The sequence below is a fragment of the Heterobasidion irregulare genome (genome assembly GCF_000320585.1).
Source record: "Heterobasidion irregulare TC 32-1 unplaced genomic scaffold scaffold_06, whole genome shotgun sequence".
In the NCBI taxonomy this organism is placed as follows: domain Eukaryota; kingdom Fungi; phylum Basidiomycota; class Agaricomycetes; order Russulales; family Bondarzewiaceae; genus Heterobasidion; species Heterobasidion irregulare.
This window is the reverse complement of record NW_009258202.1, coordinates 1,732,894-1,751,484: the sequence shown is the minus strand read 5'-3', so window position 1 is coordinate 1,751,484 and position 18,591 is coordinate 1,732,894. Positions and strand designations below refer to the sequence as shown.

The 18,591-nt window shown below is 58.4% G+C and overlaps 8 protein-coding genes across 8 annotated transcripts; 5 read left to right on the top strand and 3 right to left on the bottom strand.

Annotated features, from left to right (window-relative positions):
- Positions 1–895: 895 nt before the first annotated feature.
- On the bottom strand, positions 896–3,393 carry HETIRDRAFT_452376 (uncharacterized protein; the record flags this gene model as incomplete). Its single annotated transcript, XM_009549298.1, has 4 exons — positions 896–962; positions 1,076–1,251; positions 1,310–3,262; positions 3,331–3,393. 4 exons carry the CDS (start codon positions 3,391–3,393, stop codon positions 896–898), a joined length of 2,259 nt encoding a protein of 752 aa, XP_009547593.1.
- Positions 3,394–3,598: 205 nt separating this feature from the next.
- On the top strand, positions 3,599–4,304 carry HETIRDRAFT_320434 (uncharacterized protein; the record flags this gene model as incomplete). Its single annotated transcript, XM_009549297.1, has 3 exons — positions 3,599–3,817; positions 3,874–3,949; positions 4,126–4,304. The coding sequence occupies 3 exons, from the start codon at positions 3,599–3,601 to the stop codon at positions 4,302–4,304; spliced, it is 474 nt and encodes a 157-aa protein (XP_009547592.1).
- A 1,386-nt stretch (positions 4,305–5,690) lies between these two features.
- HETIRDRAFT_319487 (uncharacterized protein) lies at positions 5,691–8,369 on the top strand (the record flags this gene model as incomplete). Its single annotated transcript, XM_009549296.1, has 8 exons — positions 5,691–5,822; positions 6,045–6,241; positions 6,307–6,460; positions 6,534–6,793; positions 6,867–7,113; positions 7,190–7,427; positions 7,510–7,636; positions 8,267–8,369. Coding segments are annotated over 8 exons (1,458 nt in total), but the record flags the coding sequence as incomplete, so codon positions are not given.
- A 436-nt stretch (positions 8,370–8,805) lies between these two features.
- On the top strand, positions 8,806–9,840 carry HETIRDRAFT_169638 (uncharacterized protein; the record flags this gene model as incomplete). The annotated part of the gene is made up of 3 exons (XM_009549295.1): positions 8,806–9,327; positions 9,398–9,597; positions 9,732–9,840. The coding sequence occupies 3 exons, from the start codon at positions 8,806–8,808 to the stop codon at positions 9,838–9,840; spliced, it is 831 nt and encodes a 276-aa protein (XP_009547590.1).
- Positions 9,841–10,792: 952 nt separating this feature from the next.
- Positions 10,793–11,991, top strand: HETIRDRAFT_418837 (uncharacterized protein; the record flags this gene model as incomplete). The annotated part of the gene is made up of 6 exons (XM_009549294.1): positions 10,793–10,912; positions 10,967–11,069; positions 11,125–11,289; positions 11,349–11,636; positions 11,695–11,859; positions 11,915–11,991. The coding sequence occupies 6 exons, from the start codon at positions 10,793–10,795 to the stop codon at positions 11,989–11,991; spliced, it is 918 nt and encodes a 305-aa protein (XP_009547589.1).
- An 878-nt stretch (positions 11,992–12,869) lies between these two features.
- On the top strand, positions 12,870–14,191 carry HETIRDRAFT_410105 (uncharacterized protein; the record flags this gene model as incomplete). The annotated part of the gene is made up of 12 exons (XM_009549293.1): positions 12,870–13,017; positions 13,080–13,102; positions 13,160–13,278; positions 13,333–13,352; positions 13,410–13,435; positions 13,483–13,517; positions 13,568–13,629; positions 13,689–13,699; positions 13,762–13,803; positions 13,854–13,902; positions 13,952–14,016; positions 14,075–14,191. The coding sequence occupies 12 exons, from the start codon at positions 12,873–12,875 to the stop codon at positions 14,135–14,137; spliced, it is 660 nt and encodes a 219-aa protein (XP_009547588.1). The 3' UTR covers positions 14,138–14,191.
- Positions 14,192–14,667: 476 nt separating this feature from the next.
- On the bottom strand, positions 14,668–15,826 carry HETIRDRAFT_459465 (uncharacterized protein; the record flags this gene model as incomplete). Its single annotated transcript, XM_009549292.1, has 6 exons — positions 15,358–15,826; positions 15,196–15,281; positions 15,127–15,134; positions 14,943–15,074; positions 14,840–14,889; positions 14,668–14,788 (listed from the first exon to the last, which is right to left on the bottom strand). The coding sequence occupies exons 1-6, from the start codon at positions 15,771–15,773 to the stop codon at positions 14,668–14,670; spliced, it is 813 nt and encodes a 270-aa protein (XP_009547587.1). The 5' UTR covers positions 15,774–15,826.
- Positions 15,827–16,023: 197 nt separating this feature from the next.
- On the bottom strand, positions 16,024–18,080 carry HETIRDRAFT_154964 (uncharacterized protein; the record flags this gene model as incomplete). Its single annotated transcript, XM_009549291.1, has 10 exons — positions 16,024–16,260; positions 16,330–16,625; positions 16,691–16,745; positions 16,800–16,948; positions 17,012–17,238; positions 17,294–17,347; positions 17,412–17,535; positions 17,586–17,640; positions 17,705–17,779; positions 17,838–18,080. 10 exons carry the CDS (start codon positions 18,078–18,080, stop codon positions 16,117–16,119), a joined length of 1,422 nt encoding a protein of 473 aa, XP_009547586.1. The 3' UTR covers positions 16,024–16,116.
- Positions 18,081–18,591: the final 511 nt, after the last annotated feature.

The following is an 18,591-nucleotide window of genomic DNA, read 5'->3' as shown; positions in this document are numbered from 1 at the left end:
GAAGATAGACGGGGTGGGGATTGAATATCGCAACTTGAATGTTGAATGGGCAGGCGAGACCAATGAGATGATACGGCTGAACGATGCGCGTGGTGCGGGAAGCAATGCCTCAAACGCGGATCTCATGCATTGAGTTGCGCCGCGCAGGGCAGGCAGAAGTGGCATCAAATAGCCTACGTGCGCGTGGGGCCGCCAGACTGCTCTACGGAGAAGGCTGCGCCGCGAAGTCCGGATACCAGGCAAGAGCGCGAGCCGGTGCAGAACTCGTCAAGTAGCTGAGCTGTAGTCAGGCAGGCACTTGCAGGATGTGGAGAAGAAGGCCTGCCCGTGGGTGCTCATGCTGACTGACCTCGCGTCATCCCGCTTGGTGAGCCTTTTTCGCGACATGCGATTACGCACGTCGGTGGGGTATGCAGATTAGAAAGACTGGCATTCAGTGTGCGACTATCGTCGCAGTGTGGTCAGTGACTAAGGCTGAAACGCGCTCATGGTTAGTCAGAACATAGGGAACAACAGTAAGAGATGGCGTACGATACAGGTTCCTACCGCCTTCCCCAGAAAATAACATGAAGTGTTTGACCATGGGGTGAAGTAGGAGCAACACGTGGAAGGAGATAAGAGTAGTAGATACAAACGCGGATGGAACAGATGATAGAAAAAGTAGATGTATATAGATTGAGAATATGCACAAAGAAAGTAGATGTATATATATCGAGAATATGCACAGAGATGGAACGTCCGTGATGAGGAGGCAAGATATACAACTCCCAACAGTAAAACAAAACCAACTGCTTTGATGATGAGAGAAATAAGCGTCGACAGTAAGGACCGCAGGCGATAAATGTGGAGCAAAACGCAGGCCACAGAGGGCTATAGAGCCCACAACAAACGAACGCTACCCGCCAAAAAGCTTGTAGTTGCGCGGCAGCGCCTTCTCGATGAGGGACTTTTCTTTCTCCAGCCTGTACCGACCACGCCACATGCAAGCAGCCCATGGTCACATAGTCAGCTCACGATATCAAAGCGAGGAAGGGCGACGCCATCAACAAGGGTCGAAAGACGGAAGAGCACTGACCTTTTGACGACCGCCTCGAGCTGCACGATCCGCGCGGCCTGCTCCTCCCCGCGTATCTCGAGCTCGCGCACGTAGTCCGGGAGCGCGTGCAGGCTGTCAACCATGCGCGCGAGGTCGGCGGGCGTGAGTTGGGCTGCTGCGGCCGCGTCAGCGATGAATCCGGATACCTGAGGCTGCTGCGAGAATCGTGAGTTACGAGGGCGCGCAGAAGGAAGGACGAAGGTGGGGACTCACGCTGGGCCCGGCGTCGTCGTCCCTCGCGCGCGCCTTCCCCTTGTCTTTACCTTTACCTTTACCTTCCCGCTTCCCGTTCGCTGACTTAGCATGCACCCCCCGCCCGTCCATGCCCACATCCCCATCTTCCCCCTCATCCGTCCCCAAATCAAAAACAAGCTCATCAGCCTCCATCGCCGACCCCGCCGACCCCGGTCTGGCCCCAGCAGCGCGCGCGCCCTCCCCAGAAAAGAACCGCTCCTCCTCCTCCCGCTCCCTCTCCACCCGCTCCCTCTCGCGCCGCTCGCGCTCCCGCCGCACCGCACGCGCGCGCTCGCGCTCCTCCCGCCCGCCCAGATCGAAATCGATCTCCGACCGCAGGCTCGTGTCCCGGCTCAGCGGCGCGCCGCCCGCGCGCACGGCCTGCGACGCGGCGAGCGCGGCGCGCACTTGCGCCTCCTTCGCCTCGGCGTCGATGTTAGCGTCGGCGTCGGCGGGGTGGAGGTCGTCCGAGACGCTCGCTGTGTACTCGGTCGTCTCGTCCGTTTGCACCGCGTTCTCGAAGCTCTGCACGGCGCGCGTCGGGGACTCAGGCTCAGTCTCGGACTCGGTCTCGGACTCGGTCTCAAGCTCGGTGTCGGTGTCGCCCGCCCGCACGTCGCCCTGCGCGTCGGCGTACGGTTCGTCGTCGTCGCCGTCTTCGTCTTCGTCTACGTCGTCGTCGTCATCTTCGTCTTCGTCTTCGTCGCCCTCGCTTGCTGCGTCGTCCTCCGGGATGCTCTCATCCGGCCGAGGGAGATACGCCTCCTCGCGCCGCCGCGCATCGTACTCGCGCATCGAGAGCGGGGCTCCGCGCGCGCCCGCGGCGGACGCCGAGGCGGGGCCGGGGCCGGCAGCAGGAGGGGAGGGGGCCCTAGGGAGCGCGTGCAGCGCGTCGGCGATGGACGCGCGGCGCGCGGCGCGGGCCGCGAGGGAGGTCGCTCTGGGATCGTGTGGGGTGCGCGTGCGCGCGGCGCGTGGGTGGATGGGGGTGGGCGGGGGTGGGCCGGTGGTGGTTGGGTGGGAGGGGGTGCTGTGGGTGGGCTGGACGTGGGAAGGGTGGGGGGCGGCAGATCTAGGGGCAGGGGCAGACGTAGAGGCGGGGGCGGGGGCGTGGGCGTAGGTGGGGGCCGCTGCGGGCGGGGGCGTGCGGGCGGGAGAGGCGACGGCGTCGTTGGCTTGCGTGAGCCCCTCTTCGATGGCGGCGAGGAGGCGCTCCTTGGCTAGGAGGCGCTGTTCGGGCGTGCGGGCTAGCGCGCGGGCGCGGGCCTCTGCGCGGCTGGGGGTGTGCGGGGTGGCGTGGGGCTGCGGTGGGGCTCTCGGGGGCGCGTGGGAAGACATCGAGGGCGGTGGGGCGGTGGAGGGGAGCGTGCGTTTGGAGGGCGAGGCGGGAGAGGGGGAGCCTGCGCGTTTGAGTGAGTTGAAGTTGGGGGTGCGGTGTGCGGTCGGGGGCGCTGCTGTGGGTGTCGCGGGTTGATAGCGCGGCTGGGAGGAGGGCGTCGAGGGCGGCTGGGATAGGAGCTGGGTCTGGGGTTGCGATCGGGGTTGCGACGAGGCGGGGGAGGGCGGGGGAGCGGCGCCGTGGTGCGGTGGGAGGTCGTCGTCCCACTCTGGACCGCATCGACGGGCGGCGTTGTCAGTCCTGCACGAGAGCCGGGGCGAGGCGAGCACGCACTCCAGAACGAACAGTGTTCTGCGTCGTCCTTGCGGCAGAGACAGACCCAGAAGACCCTGCGGCAGCAGCGTGCAGGCCGGCGCGACGTGATCGGGATCGATCGATGGGACGAGGGGGACGAACGAAGAGCGGCGAGGCGAGGAGATCAGCGGCGAACTCGACGGTTTAAGAGAGAATGATGGACGAGGAGCACGGAGGTGACGGCGAGCGTCGACACAGGGGCAGGGCAGTGAAGACGTGATGCGAATGCCGACACACACCTGCCAGGGTGATGTGTATTACTGCCGCAGACACGGCGCGCAGCGGGGGTGCCGTGATGGCAGCGCACGGTGCCGTGCTGGTCGACGCCGCTCATGAACGTGTCGGGGATCGCGGGGGGCTGGCTGGCCATGTTGGACTTAATTGCTGGACTACGACTGTGACGGGGGGCTTTGCCGATGTATGGCAGGAGGAGAGATGGGTGGATGGACAGATGGTTTACTGTATTGGGGAGCGCTAGTCTACAGAGTGCAATTACGGAGGACTCGCAGGGACAGGGGCGCTTGGACCCCGAGGTCGCGCGCGAGGTCACGACCGTATTTTCGTGCTACAGTACCATGAGCACCAACACCATTCGCATCGAGACACGGTACATCGCGCGCGCGTCGCCGTCGCAGCCCGCGTTCGTGCTGCAGGCGACGTGCCTCGCGGGGTCGTACATGCTTTGGATCGGCACGGCAGAGGATGGAGGGCGCGGGGACGACGAAAGCGCGAAACGCCTGGTGGCGCAGGGCAGCGTCGCGCGTGACTGGGCGTGCGCGATGCCCCCGATCCAGGTGCGCCGTTCTCGCTCCCGTGGGCGGCCTTGGTATTGACGTCGGGGTCGCTGCAGGGGAGGCCGGCGCTGGGGACGCCGCTGTTCAGGACATCGGGGTCGGATGCGGCGCTGGGGATGGCGCAGCGATTGGGTGCGTGACGCGCGTCGGACCTTTTTATCGCAGGGCTGACAGGGGTCTGGGCATGGCTTGGCTTGCCGACGGTGCGTGCGTGGAACTGGCACGGTTGTGGGGATGCAACGGAAAACGGGATGACGACGACGACAACGACGACAACGACGACGACGACGGTGACGACGGCTGGACAGCGCGGCGGTTTGGCAAGCAGATGTTCCTGTCTGTGGACGTGGCTGGAGGGTTCATGTCGGGAGAGCAGGGGCTGCTGGGTGCGGAGCGTGCGCTGGTGTCGACGCTGAAGGAGCTGGAGGGAGAGGGTGATGGCGTTGGCGCCGCTGGTGCTGGTGGTGATACGAATACTGCAGCGTAGTGTAATCGGAGGACATCGCGGGGATAATAATCGATGATTATTACGCACCAGGCGGCGTGCGCGCCACATCGCCTCTGAGCCAACCACCACAACACCCGCAACCGTCCCCGTCCCGCTCTCCTCGTCCCACCACCCGCATCCACCCCCGACGACGACGACGGCGGCGGTACAGACAGCGCGAGAGGAACAGAACGGGAGATCAGAGACATGTCGGAGCCCGAGCTGGCGTACATGACTGGCGCAAACGACGACTTCGACCTGCCCCGTTGGCAGACGCAGGCCCACCACGACCTCCTCTCCTCCTCCGCCCAGGCCGCACAGGCCGCAGCGAACAACTCCTCCGCATCGTCGTCGTACACGTACCCGGGCGCCCCGCCGCTGCCGCCGCCAGGCTCGTCGACCCACTCGACGGCCGCGCAGCACCGGATGCAGCCCCTCCATCAGACTCATACCGGATCTGGCGCCAGACAAGCTCAGGCGGGTCGGGTCGGCCAGCTCGTCGACCAGGACGGCCACCTGCCCTCGTCCTCGCTGCCCTACCTCGCCCCCGCGCAAAGCCAACTCTCCCGCAGCGCCTCCCTCGGCAACCAGCCCGCCTCTGCCCGCGTCAGGCGCCTCCACATGCAGGACGACCTCGAAGGCGCCTTCTCCGCCCCAAGCCCCACCTCGCCGCCCACACACCATCGCCAGAACTCGTCCACAGCCAACCCCGCCGCCTCCTTCTACCCCTCCAGCGTCGCCTATCAGGCCCCGCCCTTTCCCACCGCCACCCCCACAGACGCTGCTGCTGCTGCTGCTGCTGGCACCGCCGGCCAGTCGCCGGCGGGGCCGCCCCAGGCCGACCCTGCCTACGGCGATCTCTACTTCAGTCCCACGTCCGGGCACGCCCCGAAGCGCTCTCACACCCACCACGAGCCCTCGTCCGCCGCCGCCTCCGCCCGCGCCGCCCGCTCCCCGCTGCGCTCGGGCCCCTCGCAGTCCGCCGGCGGGCTCTTGGACCCGTACGCGCACGCCCAGTCCCAGTACTCGCCCACCACCGCCGCCTACTCCTACCACGCCCCGCCCTACCCCCCAGCCACCCACTCCCACTCCCGCACACACTCACAGATCAAACACGAACCCCTCACGCCCCCCGTGCCCTCCCCCTACACCCCGCAGTCCGCCTCCATCGCCCACCAGCCACCCCCGCCCCCGCCCGTCTACTCGCCCTCGTACCCGATGGACGTCAGCAGCAGCAGCCCCCACCCATCTTCCACCACCCTCCTCTCCTCGGGCGTCTCTACCCGCCAGGGATCCGCATCGACCCCAAACACCCCGCTGCCCTTCCCGCAGCCGTCGCACAGCCCCGCCGCGGGCGGACCGTACTACCCGCACGACCCTATGCCCATGGCCGTCGACCCGCCCGCGAAGCGCCGCGCGTCGGGCTTCCGCCGCATCCGCGACCAGCGCGATCTGCGCCCCCACGTCAACCAGCGCCCGGCGGGCAGGCGTGTCGACGCCTCGGGGGCGTTCTTATCGGTGCGTGCGATGCTCGTGTTCTCTCGCTTGCGCATTCGCTGACGATCTCGCTTTTCTCTTTTGCTCCTGTCGATCTGGCTTCGATCTTGGTGCTGGTGCGGCCGCATTGGTTCGATGGACGGTCGTTGATGGGCGATGGCGCTGATGGCGATGGCGGGCATGGGGCTTGTGCTGTCGTTCGTTGGGTCGTTGGATGTCACGTCGCGGACGCCGCGCACGCAGCCGCTGAGGCAGCTGACGACGAACATCGTGGACACGTACCGGATCGCGAACCCCGCGTTCAAGTACGAGTCGACGCACAACCCGCGGCGCGTGCTCACCAAGCCGAGCAAGGCGATGCACAACGACGGGTACGACAACGAGGACTACGACTATATCCTCTACGTCAACGACTGGCTAGGCGCCGAGGAGACGCATAAGTGCGTCATCCTTCCCGTCCCTTTCCCTTTCTCCTTCCTGCGCGTACTGATCGTGGCGGTCGCAGGTACTTGATATTGGATGTGCTCGGCCAGGGCACCTTCGGCCAGGTCGTCAAGTGTCAGGACCTCAAAACGCACGACGTCGTTGCCGTCAAAGTCGTCAAAAACAAGCCCGCGTACTTCAACCAGAGTATGATGGAGGTCACCATCCTCGAACTGGTGCGCCGCCCTTCCTTTTCTCTTTGCGTCCTTCTCGGTTTCAACGCTGACATCAACCCATGCGCGCGAACAGCTGAACAACCAGTGCGATCCGCACGACGAGCACCACATCCTGCGCCTGCGTGACTCGTTCATCCACCGGAACCACCTGTGCCTCGTGTTCGAGTTGCTCTCGTCGAATCTTTACGAGCTCATCAAGCAGAACCAGTTCCAGGGCCTCAGCACACAGCTCGTCAAGGTCTTTACCGCGCAGCTCCTCGACGCGCTCTCCGTGCTCAAGGACGCGCGCCTGATTCACTGCGATCTCAAGCCCGAGAACATATTGCTCAAATCGTGCGTGTCGTGCTCATAACGTGCTCGATCGTGACCCCCCAATCGTCGGCTGATCGAACACGGTTATTCGCAGGCTGCAGTCGCCGCAGATCAAGGTGATCGACTTTGGCTCGGCGTGCCACGAGCGGCAGACGGTGTACACGTATATCCAGTCGCGCTTCTACCGCTCGCCGGAGGTGCTGCTCGGCCTGCCGTACACCGCCGCGATCGACATGTGGTCGCTCGGGTGCATCGCCGTCGAGCTCTTCCTCGGGCTCCCGCTCTTCCCTGGTACGAGCGAGTATAACCAGGTCACGCGCATCGTCGAGATGCTCGGGTGCGTTCTCTCGCCTCCTGTCGCCGCGCATTATGCTGACATGTCCCCTTGCGTCACCTCGGGGTGGCGAGAACAGACAGCCCCCGTCGTACATGATGGACATGGGCAAGCAGACCGGCCAGTTCTTCGATACCTTCCACGATATGTACGGGAGGAAGAAATACCGCCTCAAAACTCTCGAACAGTACTCGCGGGAGCACGGCACGAACGAGCAGCCGGGGAAGCAGTACTTCAAGGCGACCTCGCTGCCCGAGATCGTCAACGGCGCGCCGATGCCCACGTTCAAGTCTGGGCGCCAGGGCCCCGAGATGGATAAAGGTGGGCTTCGTGTCCCATGCTGGCGCCTTTCGGGGCAAAAGCTGTATATATACTCATTGCTATCGTGCGTTGCTGGATGCAGAACTCAATAATCGCGCGTCGTTCATCGACTTTTGTTCGGGGCTGTTGAACATGAACCCGATCGAGCGGTGGTCGCCGCAGCAGGCGAGGATGCACCCGTTCATCACGGGCGAAAAATACACAAAGCCGTTCGTGGTGCGTTGTTCGCTCCTTTCTCCTCGTCGCTCCCACACTGACCCTCTGTTGCCTCTCCTACAGCCATCCGGGCACCCCAGTCTCCAACAGCAACAGCAGCCTCCGTCCAGCTCCGGCGGCAGTTCCGCCCCAGCGGACCCGAAACGCCCATATGGCGGGCTCGTGCCGTCGCAGCCCAAGGGCACGCGCGCATATACGGACGCGGCGACGTACAACCAGCATCTCATGCAGCACCAGGCGTATACGGCCCAAGCGCAGGCGGCCTCGCAGGCTGCGAACAACGTGTTCCGGAATCCGTACATGGCCTCGCAGGCGCCCGCGTCGGCCGCGTACGACGCGCCGGGGTACCCGCAGGCGCAGCAGCAGCAGCAACAGCAACAGGGCGCGTATGGGCCGGCACCACAGGGCCAGAGTCAGCCGCAGGGCCAAGGCCACGCGCAGAGCCAAAGTCAGAGTCAGATTGCTTCGCGTCGTGGGCTGGTGCATCGAAGCTCACACGGACATCTCTCATCAGGGACCGCTGCAGGCGCGTCGCAGGCGTACCCGAGCGGGAATGGCGGGGGCGGAGGTGGAGGTGGAGGCGGGGGCGGGGGCGCGGCGGGCGGCGGTGGGGCTGGAGCGAGCTACCTGAACCCGAACCCGCCCGCGAACACGTACTACCCGTCGACGCGCATGCGCGCGAACACGATCAACAACATGGACAACGTCCCGCCCGCGCTCGCGCGCCTGCAGCACATGAACCAGGACGTGATCGCCGGGCGCAACGCGCTCACGCCGGTCCTGAACCGCGACGACGCGATGAAGGAGTGGGAGCGCCGCCAGCAGGGCGGCAAGGCCGCCGCCGCGCAGCCGTACCCCGAGCTGCAGTACCTCCAGCAGCAGGCCGAGCTCGCCGCCGCGCAGGGCGCGCTCGGCGCGTGGGGCCACTCGCAGCAGCAGCAGCAGGGGCGGTATCCGCCGCCTAGCTCGGGCCTCGCGCACCAGTATCATCCCCCGCAGGCGACGATCGTGGTCGACGACGACCGGCGCGATCAGATCTTGTCGAATGTGCGCGCTGGGGCTCGCGGGGATCCCGGTGGGTCGGTGTACGGCGCCTCCCAGGCGGGCGTGATCTCGAGCCCGCCTCAGGCGTACACCGGCTCGGCGTCGGCGAGTGGACGGTATGCCGGGTCATACAGCCAGCAGCCCTCGAATAGCTCGGTTTCGGTGGGGGCGACCCAGCAGCAGCAGTCGCCGACGACCTTTGACGCGTTGGATCGGAGGACGGACATCGGGACGCTGTACGTGCCGATGCAGCCAGAGCAGTACCAGTCGTATGGCGCGGCGGGGGCGAGCGCGAGCAGGGGCGTCGGGCCGCCTGCGCAGACGGTCCCGCCGTCGTTCTATGCCGCGGGCGTCGTGCCTGCGGGTGGGCAGGCGGGCGCCCAGGGCCAGCGGAACCCGTTCTCGGGCGATGCGGGAGCGCCGCAGTCGGGCAAGGAGCGGAGGTCGAGTGGGATGGAGTTCTGGCCGAGATGAGTGTGTCGTGTTCTCCGTCGTTGTTACAGCCCAACTTTTTTTTTCGTGTTCTTTTTGTCCTCGGTGTAGAATGTGCACCGCCGCCCACCCTGCCTCCTTTTCTTATCCTTTGTTCCCTAACCACATATCTTCCTCGCTTACAGTGTGCGCTCTTGTGATCCTCGTCGTGTGCTAGCCATGCTTCATGCTTCATGCTTTTCCCTGACTCCAACAAACCGTTCTCATTCGGCCATAAGTACAGCAACGCGCATTCGTCTGCCTCCTCCCGTCCAATGCCAATATCATCATCTTCCTTGCCATCTTCACTTACAGATTTCTCTTCCTTTGTGCTTTCGACGTGGTCTCCTCTTCTTCTTTTCCTTCCTCTTCTCCCTTACTCTCTGCCTCTGTCATTGCCACGATTTTTTTTTTCGTCTCCGTCTCTTCTTCATCACCGGTTCGTTTCACGCTTCAGCCTGCTTCGATGACGCCTCGCTCACGCACCCGCTTCCTGCTTCGTCTCGCCCCATCCCGCCCACCAACGCGGACGCTGCCCTCCTCCTTGCCCATACCCGCCTCCCTCGTCTACAGCCGCCCCGAACGAACAAACGAACAAACGAAAGAAAGAACGAACGGCAGCACACGCGGACGGGGCCGGGCTGGACTGAACTTGGCTCGGACGGGGCTCGGACAATGGTGAAGTCGGGGACCCCCGTCGTGGTGGTGGGCTGCCGCTCTGTGAATGTGTGTGTTCCCGGACATCCTGACCGCCCCCGGACCGCGAATGAATGCATGCATGCACGCATACAAGCATGTACGGATGTTATCTCCCCACTACGCAATGTATATTTTTCGGCGGTGCGAGCGCGCCGGCCTGCGGCCGCGAGCGTGCGTGCGTGTGTGCATGCGCACGATGTTTTGAGGCTGACCGGTGTCGTGGGCGTTTGTTCTCGTGTAAGTTCGCAAGTATTGCGCAGGTGCCAAGCTGTGGAGCATCCCACTTCTAATCCGTGGGTCGTGAGTACCTGCACGGGGACCCTTTCTGTGGGACGGTCTGCAAATAGACGACCGGTGCGTATAGCCCGTGAGGCTGGCTGGAGGCGAGTATGTTTATATCCTTGGGTGCTAACACTCATGCACACAGCTGTTAGCGCTCAGGCGCTCAGGTTGCAAGCTTCGAGCCCGGTACTGTGGTGACAGAGCACAACTTGCATGGATGCTCGAGCGGCGACCCTGATACGAGTCAGTTGCCGCAGACGACGATTCGCCGTCGAAGTCCTTCTGAAGGCTTGACTTGACTGCTTGAGTACTTAAGTACTCACCGCGCGGCGTGTACCGTGCGTACACAAGCCTGGCGTTTCGACTTCGCCAAGACAAATGAGTCTTCCACTGCCCTTGGTTACAGTGCCTGTATAGCAACCAATGTCGCCGACAGCGACCGGCCTTGGTGGGTGACCATTATAAGAACGCAACTCCTGCCTCATTCGCTCTTCCGACCGTGATCTCTTGAGCGTCCGCATCTTCAGTCGTTGAACGGCTTTCATTTCTGCTTTCGACCTTCTTTTCGACCTGGTGTCTTCTTCACGTTCAGAGCTTCCTCCATTCATCTCATCTCGCACTTTCGTCGCCAGTCGACCCTTTTTCAGGCCACAATGCAGAACAAGTCCTTCATCGTCCTTGCGGCCATCACGGCCCTGTTCTTCACTGAATCCGTCGTAGCTCGGCCTATGTGGATCATGAGCAGGGGTCGTCTCGTGTCAGTCCGTCGCCAGGTGAGCGCGTATGACATCACGTTATTTGTCTTGGCTCATATGAAGACACTCCAGAGCAGTAATATTGGTGACTTCGGGTCATGCTCCGTACCCCAGATCGAGTTCGGCGTCGGCTTTGATAACCGTAAAGAAACCAGCTTCGAGCCAGTCGACGAGAGTAAGTGATGCTTAGTTTTTCTGGGTCTCGCGTCCGAACTAACCAATCTACACAGCCTCCTTCGCCCACACCTCCGCACAAAATATTGATATAATCACTCAATTCATCTGTGACACCTTAACGAACTCTTGCGGTGCCGACCAGACCGCGAAGGACACATGTGCTACCGCAACCGCTGCTTCGAAGGCTCAGACTGCGAAGACGGGCGCCCAGGCTGATGGCATGTACCTCACCAGCTGAGTCTGTTTGTGAGGGGACTCACTGGTTCTTAAAACACAGCATTCAACGCTGCGTTTGGCATCTCCACGAACTTTGCTTCGATCCAACCTATCGATGATCAGGGCAACGCTGTCGGGGCCGCCGCAGCTGGTACCGCCAGCGCCTCGGGTTCCGCCGCAGCGCCTTCCGCCCCTGCCGCCGTTTCTTCCAGTAACAATGGATCTTCATCCGGCGCAGCGGCGGCATCTGGCGGGATTGGCGACTTTGGGTCATGCTCGGTTCCCCAAATCGAGTTTGGTGCGGGCCTTGAGGGCCGTAAAGAGACCAGCTTCGAGCCCGTCGATCAGAGTAAGCGACTTCTTGCCTCACGTCCGAGCGTCGTAGACTCATGGATCACACTTTCCAGCGTCCTTCAATCACGGATCGGCGCAGAATATCGACATCATCACTCAGTTCATCTGCGATACCTTGACAAATTCGTGTGGTGCTGACCAGACGGCGAAAAGCACTTGCGCTACTGCAATTACTGCTTCAAAAGCGCAGACCGTCAAAACTGGCGCTCAGGCAGATGGTGAGCTGGTCCGGCAGATCGTCGCCATCATCTTCTCACTGTGGCCCTACAATAGCTTTCAATGCTGCGTTCGGCATCACCACGGACTTCGCTGCTGTTCAGGCCCTGAATGACCAAGGACAAGCGATCTAAATAGCGCTGGTAAGCCCGCTTTGAAACGACTGGAGCTCATGAGAGTATTAGAATCGCGAAGAGACGAATTGCTTTGATCAACGTGTATTATGGTTTCTTACTTCTCATCATACGATGTGGTTTTACGGTCCCCATTCTCGAGCGTTGACACCAAGTCTTGTCAGCGGATTCCCTTCGTCAACCGTGCTGGTCTCTGAGCCTGTACATTGACACATATGGCATTTGATTACAAAGGCGAAGTGTTCCAAGAGGCGAACGAAAAGTCAAGTACACATGTAGTGCAAAGCCCTGCGCGCGATTCGTTCCACCAAGAGGGGTGCCTCCATGGCACAGGGCGGGGAGCCTTGAAAGCTGATCGCAGACAGCTTGTAAATCCAGTGATGTGCTCTTCATGTTTCATTGAAAAACGTCAGATAGCACAAAGGATCGGAATGACCCATTGATTTGCCTTGAGTGCTGTGAAGTGCTCGTGGTCCAAGCTTCATCCAACATGCTGGGTTTGGGTGAGCTGCGTGAGGATCTTTCCGACATCCCCACAGATTCAAGCGAAAGTGGCTCAGTGGGATGCGCCCAGTAATAGAGTGAGACTGAATCTACAAGAGGTTGGTTGATCGCTTCGCGGCGCTTCGAAAGTGCTCTGGAGGTCAAGACTCATATGCATATGACAATTTCAAGGGCATCGCTATACGCCAGATAGTCATGATTGATGTCAAGAAGCTCGGGGTAGTATAAGAGCGTACGCTCTAGGAATGCTAGATATGTTACGTGGGGAAGCAGGAGTAGGCCGAACCGCCGGCAACAATTACATAACAAATTCCACGTATACACCAGTTGACAACGCATCGCGAGTGCAACTCTCATCTCAATCTCTATCCCGAGCAATGCTGTTCCGGGCCTCTCTCGTTCTTGCAGTCGTTTCTTTCGCTGCCCTTTTCTGTGCGCAGCCTGTGGAAGCTGCGCGAGGGCCCAAGATCACCAACAAGGTCTATTTCGACATCAAGCATGGCGACGAGTCCTTGGGTCGCAGTGCGTTTCGTCTAACGTCGCTGGCCTCTCCTTGTGTAGCTGACTTGCGCCACATTGGACAGTTACCATCGGGCTTTACGGTGGAGTATGTATATCCAACTCCCGAATCCGGTCTGTGCTGACCTTCATTTATCACTCGTAGACTGTTCCTAAAACAGTCGAGAACTTCCGCGCACTTGCGACTGGTGTAAGGAAAGATGGCACCGAGCTGGGCTTCGGGTACAAGGGCTCCAAATTCCACCGTATCATCAAGGATTTCATGTGCGTGTATTCCCGCATCACCCGTGTGCATGCTTGAACGTGCCTTGTTCATAGGATTCAGGGCGGCGATTTCAGTAAGTTGGACGCTGCACACCGCAGCGTGGAACATGGCTGATGCTTTGGATATGTAGCAAGAGGCGACGGAACTGGTGGAAAGGTCAGTACTGTGACGTCGGCGTTGGTCATATGCTCATCAATGTATAGTCCATCTACGGTGATCGCTTCGCGGACGAAAATTTGTAGGAGGAGTTTCATCTATTTTCATTACACTACCTCACCATCAATCTAGCAAGCTCAAGCACACGGCTCCCGGCGATCTCTCCATGGCTAACGCGGGCAAAGACACTAACGGTGATTCACTTCTATTTATCTTTCCGTCCAAGCTTTAACTGACTCCAACTTCGTTTCAGGCTCTCAGTTCGTAAGTATAGCGTGTAACCTCACTGAACATGCTGTAGTCTTACTCTGACTCTTTCCCCGCAGTTCATCACCACAATCGTGACTAGCTGGTTGGACGGCAAGCATGTAAGTGCGTCACGCATCGTCGTTTGAGCCTCTGTAGACTCTTTTCCCAGGTCGTATTCGGCAAGGTTATTGATGGCATGGACATTGTCAGAAAGATCGGTATGTATAATTTCTCACAATCTAGCATAAGTCTCAAATTGCTCTGCAGAAAACGTGGCCAAGGGCAGAGGCGACAAGCCTGTTGAGGACGTCATCATCGTCGACTCTGGAGAGGTACGTCTAAAATACAATTCTTGCAACTTCTAGTCTCAACTTCGCGCTCCTTCTTTAGCTCCCTCTCGATCTTGAAGTTGACGCCGATGGAAAAGAGGTGCCTCTTCACGCTGAGCTCTAGTCAGCTATCTATCTATGTAAAGCTGTCATACCAATGCAAGGCACTTCCTGCAGGATATTGAATTGACGTCGTCAACGCTGTCTGCCAGTGCCATTGCGCCATCTGCCGAGTCTTCTCTGGGAGCAAACAAGGCGATAGCTGACGAGCTGGCCGCTTTCCCCGTGAGCTCTGGCCGCCTTTATATCACTGGTATTCTCGTGGTGGGCCTGTTGGGTGTGCTATTCTTTGCCGTCGGTGGGCTCAAATGGGCGCGCGGTGTCCTTGGTGGACGCGGCCACGGAAAGTACCGCAAGGTCGACGAAGAGGATCCTGAGAGATGATCGATACTTTTCAGCCCAAACCGATATGCATTCATTATTGGGTATCATTCTCTAGAATAAGCATAATAATGGGGCGTGCGGGTCGGGTCCACTTATTGCAGCAACAAACAACTTTCACTCGTTTTCCTGTTACGACGTGAAAATAAGCAAGTGGGTATCGTACAAACCTAAGCACCGTACAAACAACAATATAAAAGACCTCCATGATGCCTACAATAACCGAGATATCGCAAAGAAAGGGAATATAGTAAGGTATATGGGTGCCCACGAAGCCATCGCAAAACCGATGAAAGGTACAGAATGGTTCGAGCCGCTCGTCTGGGTATTTGGTCTGTCGAAGACTGTCAATAAAATGGAGAGGGCCTCAAAGCGTGCGACGTACGGTATACCGTTCTTATCCGAGAACGACGGACAGGTATCGTTGGCATTGCCCTACATGGGGGTATTAAGGGCCACATGGCCGAGGAAGAAGGTGTTCAACGAACCGTCGGGTCGGCGGGGCAGCAGACGCTATCCCCAGAATCTGTGACACTGCCCAATGCCGCAGCACTTTTCGACCCGGCCCAGTTGGGCTTACAAGAGACGCTTTGGTAGCTGACATTCCAAACGCCAAAGTCCTGGCATAATGACCAGGTCAATTATGACGAACGTACTGTGATGACAGCTCACTGTATAGCCTGATTCCAAAGCGAGGTCAGCTCAAAAAGACAAGCTTTCTACTCGAGGTGTGCACCGTACCATAGTAGGACTCATTTGACGGGAAGAAATTGTCTGGAATGGAAGACGAGGGGTACGCTAGATCAAAATTCAAATAATTACCTGCACTAGATAAGAGAAAGCAAGAGAAAGGTCATATTCGACACATTTCGCTCATAGGTTTGAGAGGCCGTCAGTACATACGAGTTCGGGGCGCTAGCTGTCGCGTTACACCAGCCTGTCGTGCTCAAAGGACAAAGGTCTGTGACCTTGACGACAACTGTTTTGACCGTGTCTGGATGGAACGGTGGATCCGAAAGGAATGTGTTAAGGAGGGTGAGGGCGAAGCAGCGTCCACAGGATGGGCCATACGCCGTGCTGCTCCCAAAAGCCATCTGGTTAAGCGCGGCGGTGGGGTAATGCGTACTTGCCGCGGTGCACCCACAGGCCGCGATAAAGTTTTCCGGAAGTGTATAATGCGTCATGGTCGCGAAACCACTAGAGGGGTATTGGATCCATTCGGATGTCGCGATGGACGATATTGGGAGAAATGACAGAAGTAGGATAGCGATTGTTCTGGCTGAAGGCCCCAACAATCGAGTTGGGTTAATACATGACATGTGTTCGGAGAGGGCAGCGAACTGGCCGCGGCAGGACTGCCTCACTCTCTAATCGACGCTTGAAGAATTGGACAACTGCGCGCGTGGTAAGTGGGTGGATTCTAAGATCGCGTCATCCGCTTTACCAAATCAGGCCAAATCAGGCAGTGTGTACTTGTACTCAATCGAGATTTTCTTCCGACCTGCCTGTAATCTTCCCAAGTCTTCATATATAAGAAATAACTTTCCTTGCCTTCACCGACCATCCGAGTTTTCAAACTGTGCTAAGTGTAATTCAAGAAGCTTTACGCGATACAAATACAGCGCACATCAAATAAGTGCAGGGTCTTTCCAGCGGGAAATTTTACAACGGGGCTGCGACCACATGCGGGAGCCATGCTCCTGTGCTATCTGGTTTCTTGATTTCTTTCAACTCCCATCCTGCGCGTCTCAAAAGCTCGTTAAACTGGTCAGCGGTACGCTCCTGACCATTTTGAAGAGCTAACATCTAGAACGACGGCGGCGTGTCAAGATTCAACAGTAGGACGGCCGTGGGGTACTGATAATTCGAGCTTACCACGATATCATAAGCATAATGCAGGGAGGCAGCCCCACCCATGTTGGCCAATAATGGTGCAGGCGGTTCGACAAGCTTAGGCACTTTGAAGGTTTCTGTCCTCTGAGGGTCAGGCGGGCACGCGTATCGAAGGACGCTATCGATAATGAGGAGCTGAGTCCTTGGACCTGCCGCAGCGCGGAGATGCTTCAGAATTTTCATCGCATAGGTATCTGACCAGTCGTGAAGAATTCCACGTAGGACGAATAAATCCGGCGCGCGTAAGGCTTCAGGCTGAGGCGTAAACATATCATGGGCTATCGACCAGTTATCGGAAGTAAGCCGTAGTCATCTGAGGCGAATGTAGAACAAGGAGGCTCACGAACAAGTCGCACACGACCGCTGTCGAATGATTCTGCGAGATTGGCCTTCCAGAACTGCGAAGATCGTGTAAGAAACCCTTTTATGATCAAGCAGGCAGGCTGACATACCTTCTCTGCATCTCGCACAACCTCAGGCAAATCCTCGACGACGATGTTCAACTTCGGATAGGCTTTTGCAATCACCATCGACACAGATCCGATGCCTCCAGCAACGTCAACAACTAATCCTCCATCTGGAAGTGAAGAGAAATCGAAACCTTGGTAAGATGATCATCTCAGTATCACCCCTGGACATTCATAAAATATCTTATGAAACCCACCGCTCCAACTAGTGTCAAGAAGCTGCACCTTGGACAGGCCATCCATGAACACCCCAAAACGCCTCCTGCGATAGCTATTTTCCGGTAGTTCCAACCATTCAAAGGCAGAAAGATCTGTGTTAAAGGCCTTGGAACGGGCGCATTGGTTGGGCTCATCTGAATGGCCAAATACAGGGTCGTGCAGAGTCTCAGAAAGTGCTGCAACGTGTTTGAACGTCTCATCTGATCTATAGAAAAGGTATAATCATCTAATAACAGTGACAGCATAATCATCCCACGAACTGATGTCCAACGGCCGCAGAAAAACCGGAGGTGCCGTCGTGTTTGATGAGTGGGCTATAGGTTTGCATTAAATAGCACTCGAATCAAACAGTTATGTGGGAATTGAGCTAATACACACAATTTAAGGAGTTCCTCCACTGGTTTTCCGGTGTCTAGCAGAGAAGAGACGCGATTATTAGTGAAAACGTCGGGAGTAACTTCCCTGAATATATGGTGCGTAGCGAGCAGCCGAAGAACTCGACCTGCAATCACGACTTAGCGTTGAGCGACACGCTACGAAAGTACACTGTACCAATCCGAGCCGCATTCATGCCGTTCCTTTCGGCGATATCATTGACATGCGCTCCCTACAATCCACACCTTTGTAAGGCCTTGGATGTAGGATGGAGAATGAGGTTAATGAGTGCTCGCCTGTGGACCGGCCTCGCGCAATATCTCGGCAACATGGCCATCGTTTGCAGCTCCGAGACAAGCAGGGATGGTATGCTGCCGGATCGGTGGGTTCAAGACGTGTTTCATCAATTCCAAGAAAAGTAAGCAATACCTGAAGGACCATGGAGAGCAGATAGTTCGACGGGACCCTGGCGACAGCGATGAGCTGCGTCGCGGCAGCAACTATGATACCAATACTGCTGAGAACTTCTTGCTCCTGGCGTGCGCGCTCCGATTCCTCCGAGAACGGCTCATCCAGAGAGGGAAAAGGTATTCCTCGTGCATCGCAAGCAGCGTCAATGTCGTGGACCGAAGCTGCTATGAGGTCTGATAGCTGTTTGAGAATGGACGCCATCTTGGAGCTTCAGGAGCGATTCCTTGACCTGCTCACTTAATACTACCCGAGACCCCTTTTATAAACTCTGGCAACCCCGAGAAGCTTGTCCTCTATGCCCAGCGTGCGCGTGCCACCCTCTGTCCAGCGAAACCTAATCGTGTTGTTAGCGGAGGCACATCTCCAGGGAGAGTGATGTCAAACTGAATTGAGCAATGTCGTCAATAAGGGGGAGTTGCTCACCAAGGCGTTCAAGAAGTCTATGTCAGATGAGTGAGCGGATGACAGATAAGGGTGACATCTCTACTTTTCCGTCCATTCAGCCCTTTAAAATTGGATGCTGACCTCAGGACAAAGTCATAACCAGGTGATACAGGCTCGAGATGTAGTCAGCTATCTTGAGTACCTGTCCTAAACATAGATGAATGCGGGCGTTGTAACTTCTCTGCATGCCATTGCTCGTATTTAGCTAATTCCAGTGAAATCTAAGATCGGAATTTTTATTACACTGTTTAGAAGCATACTTCGTGAC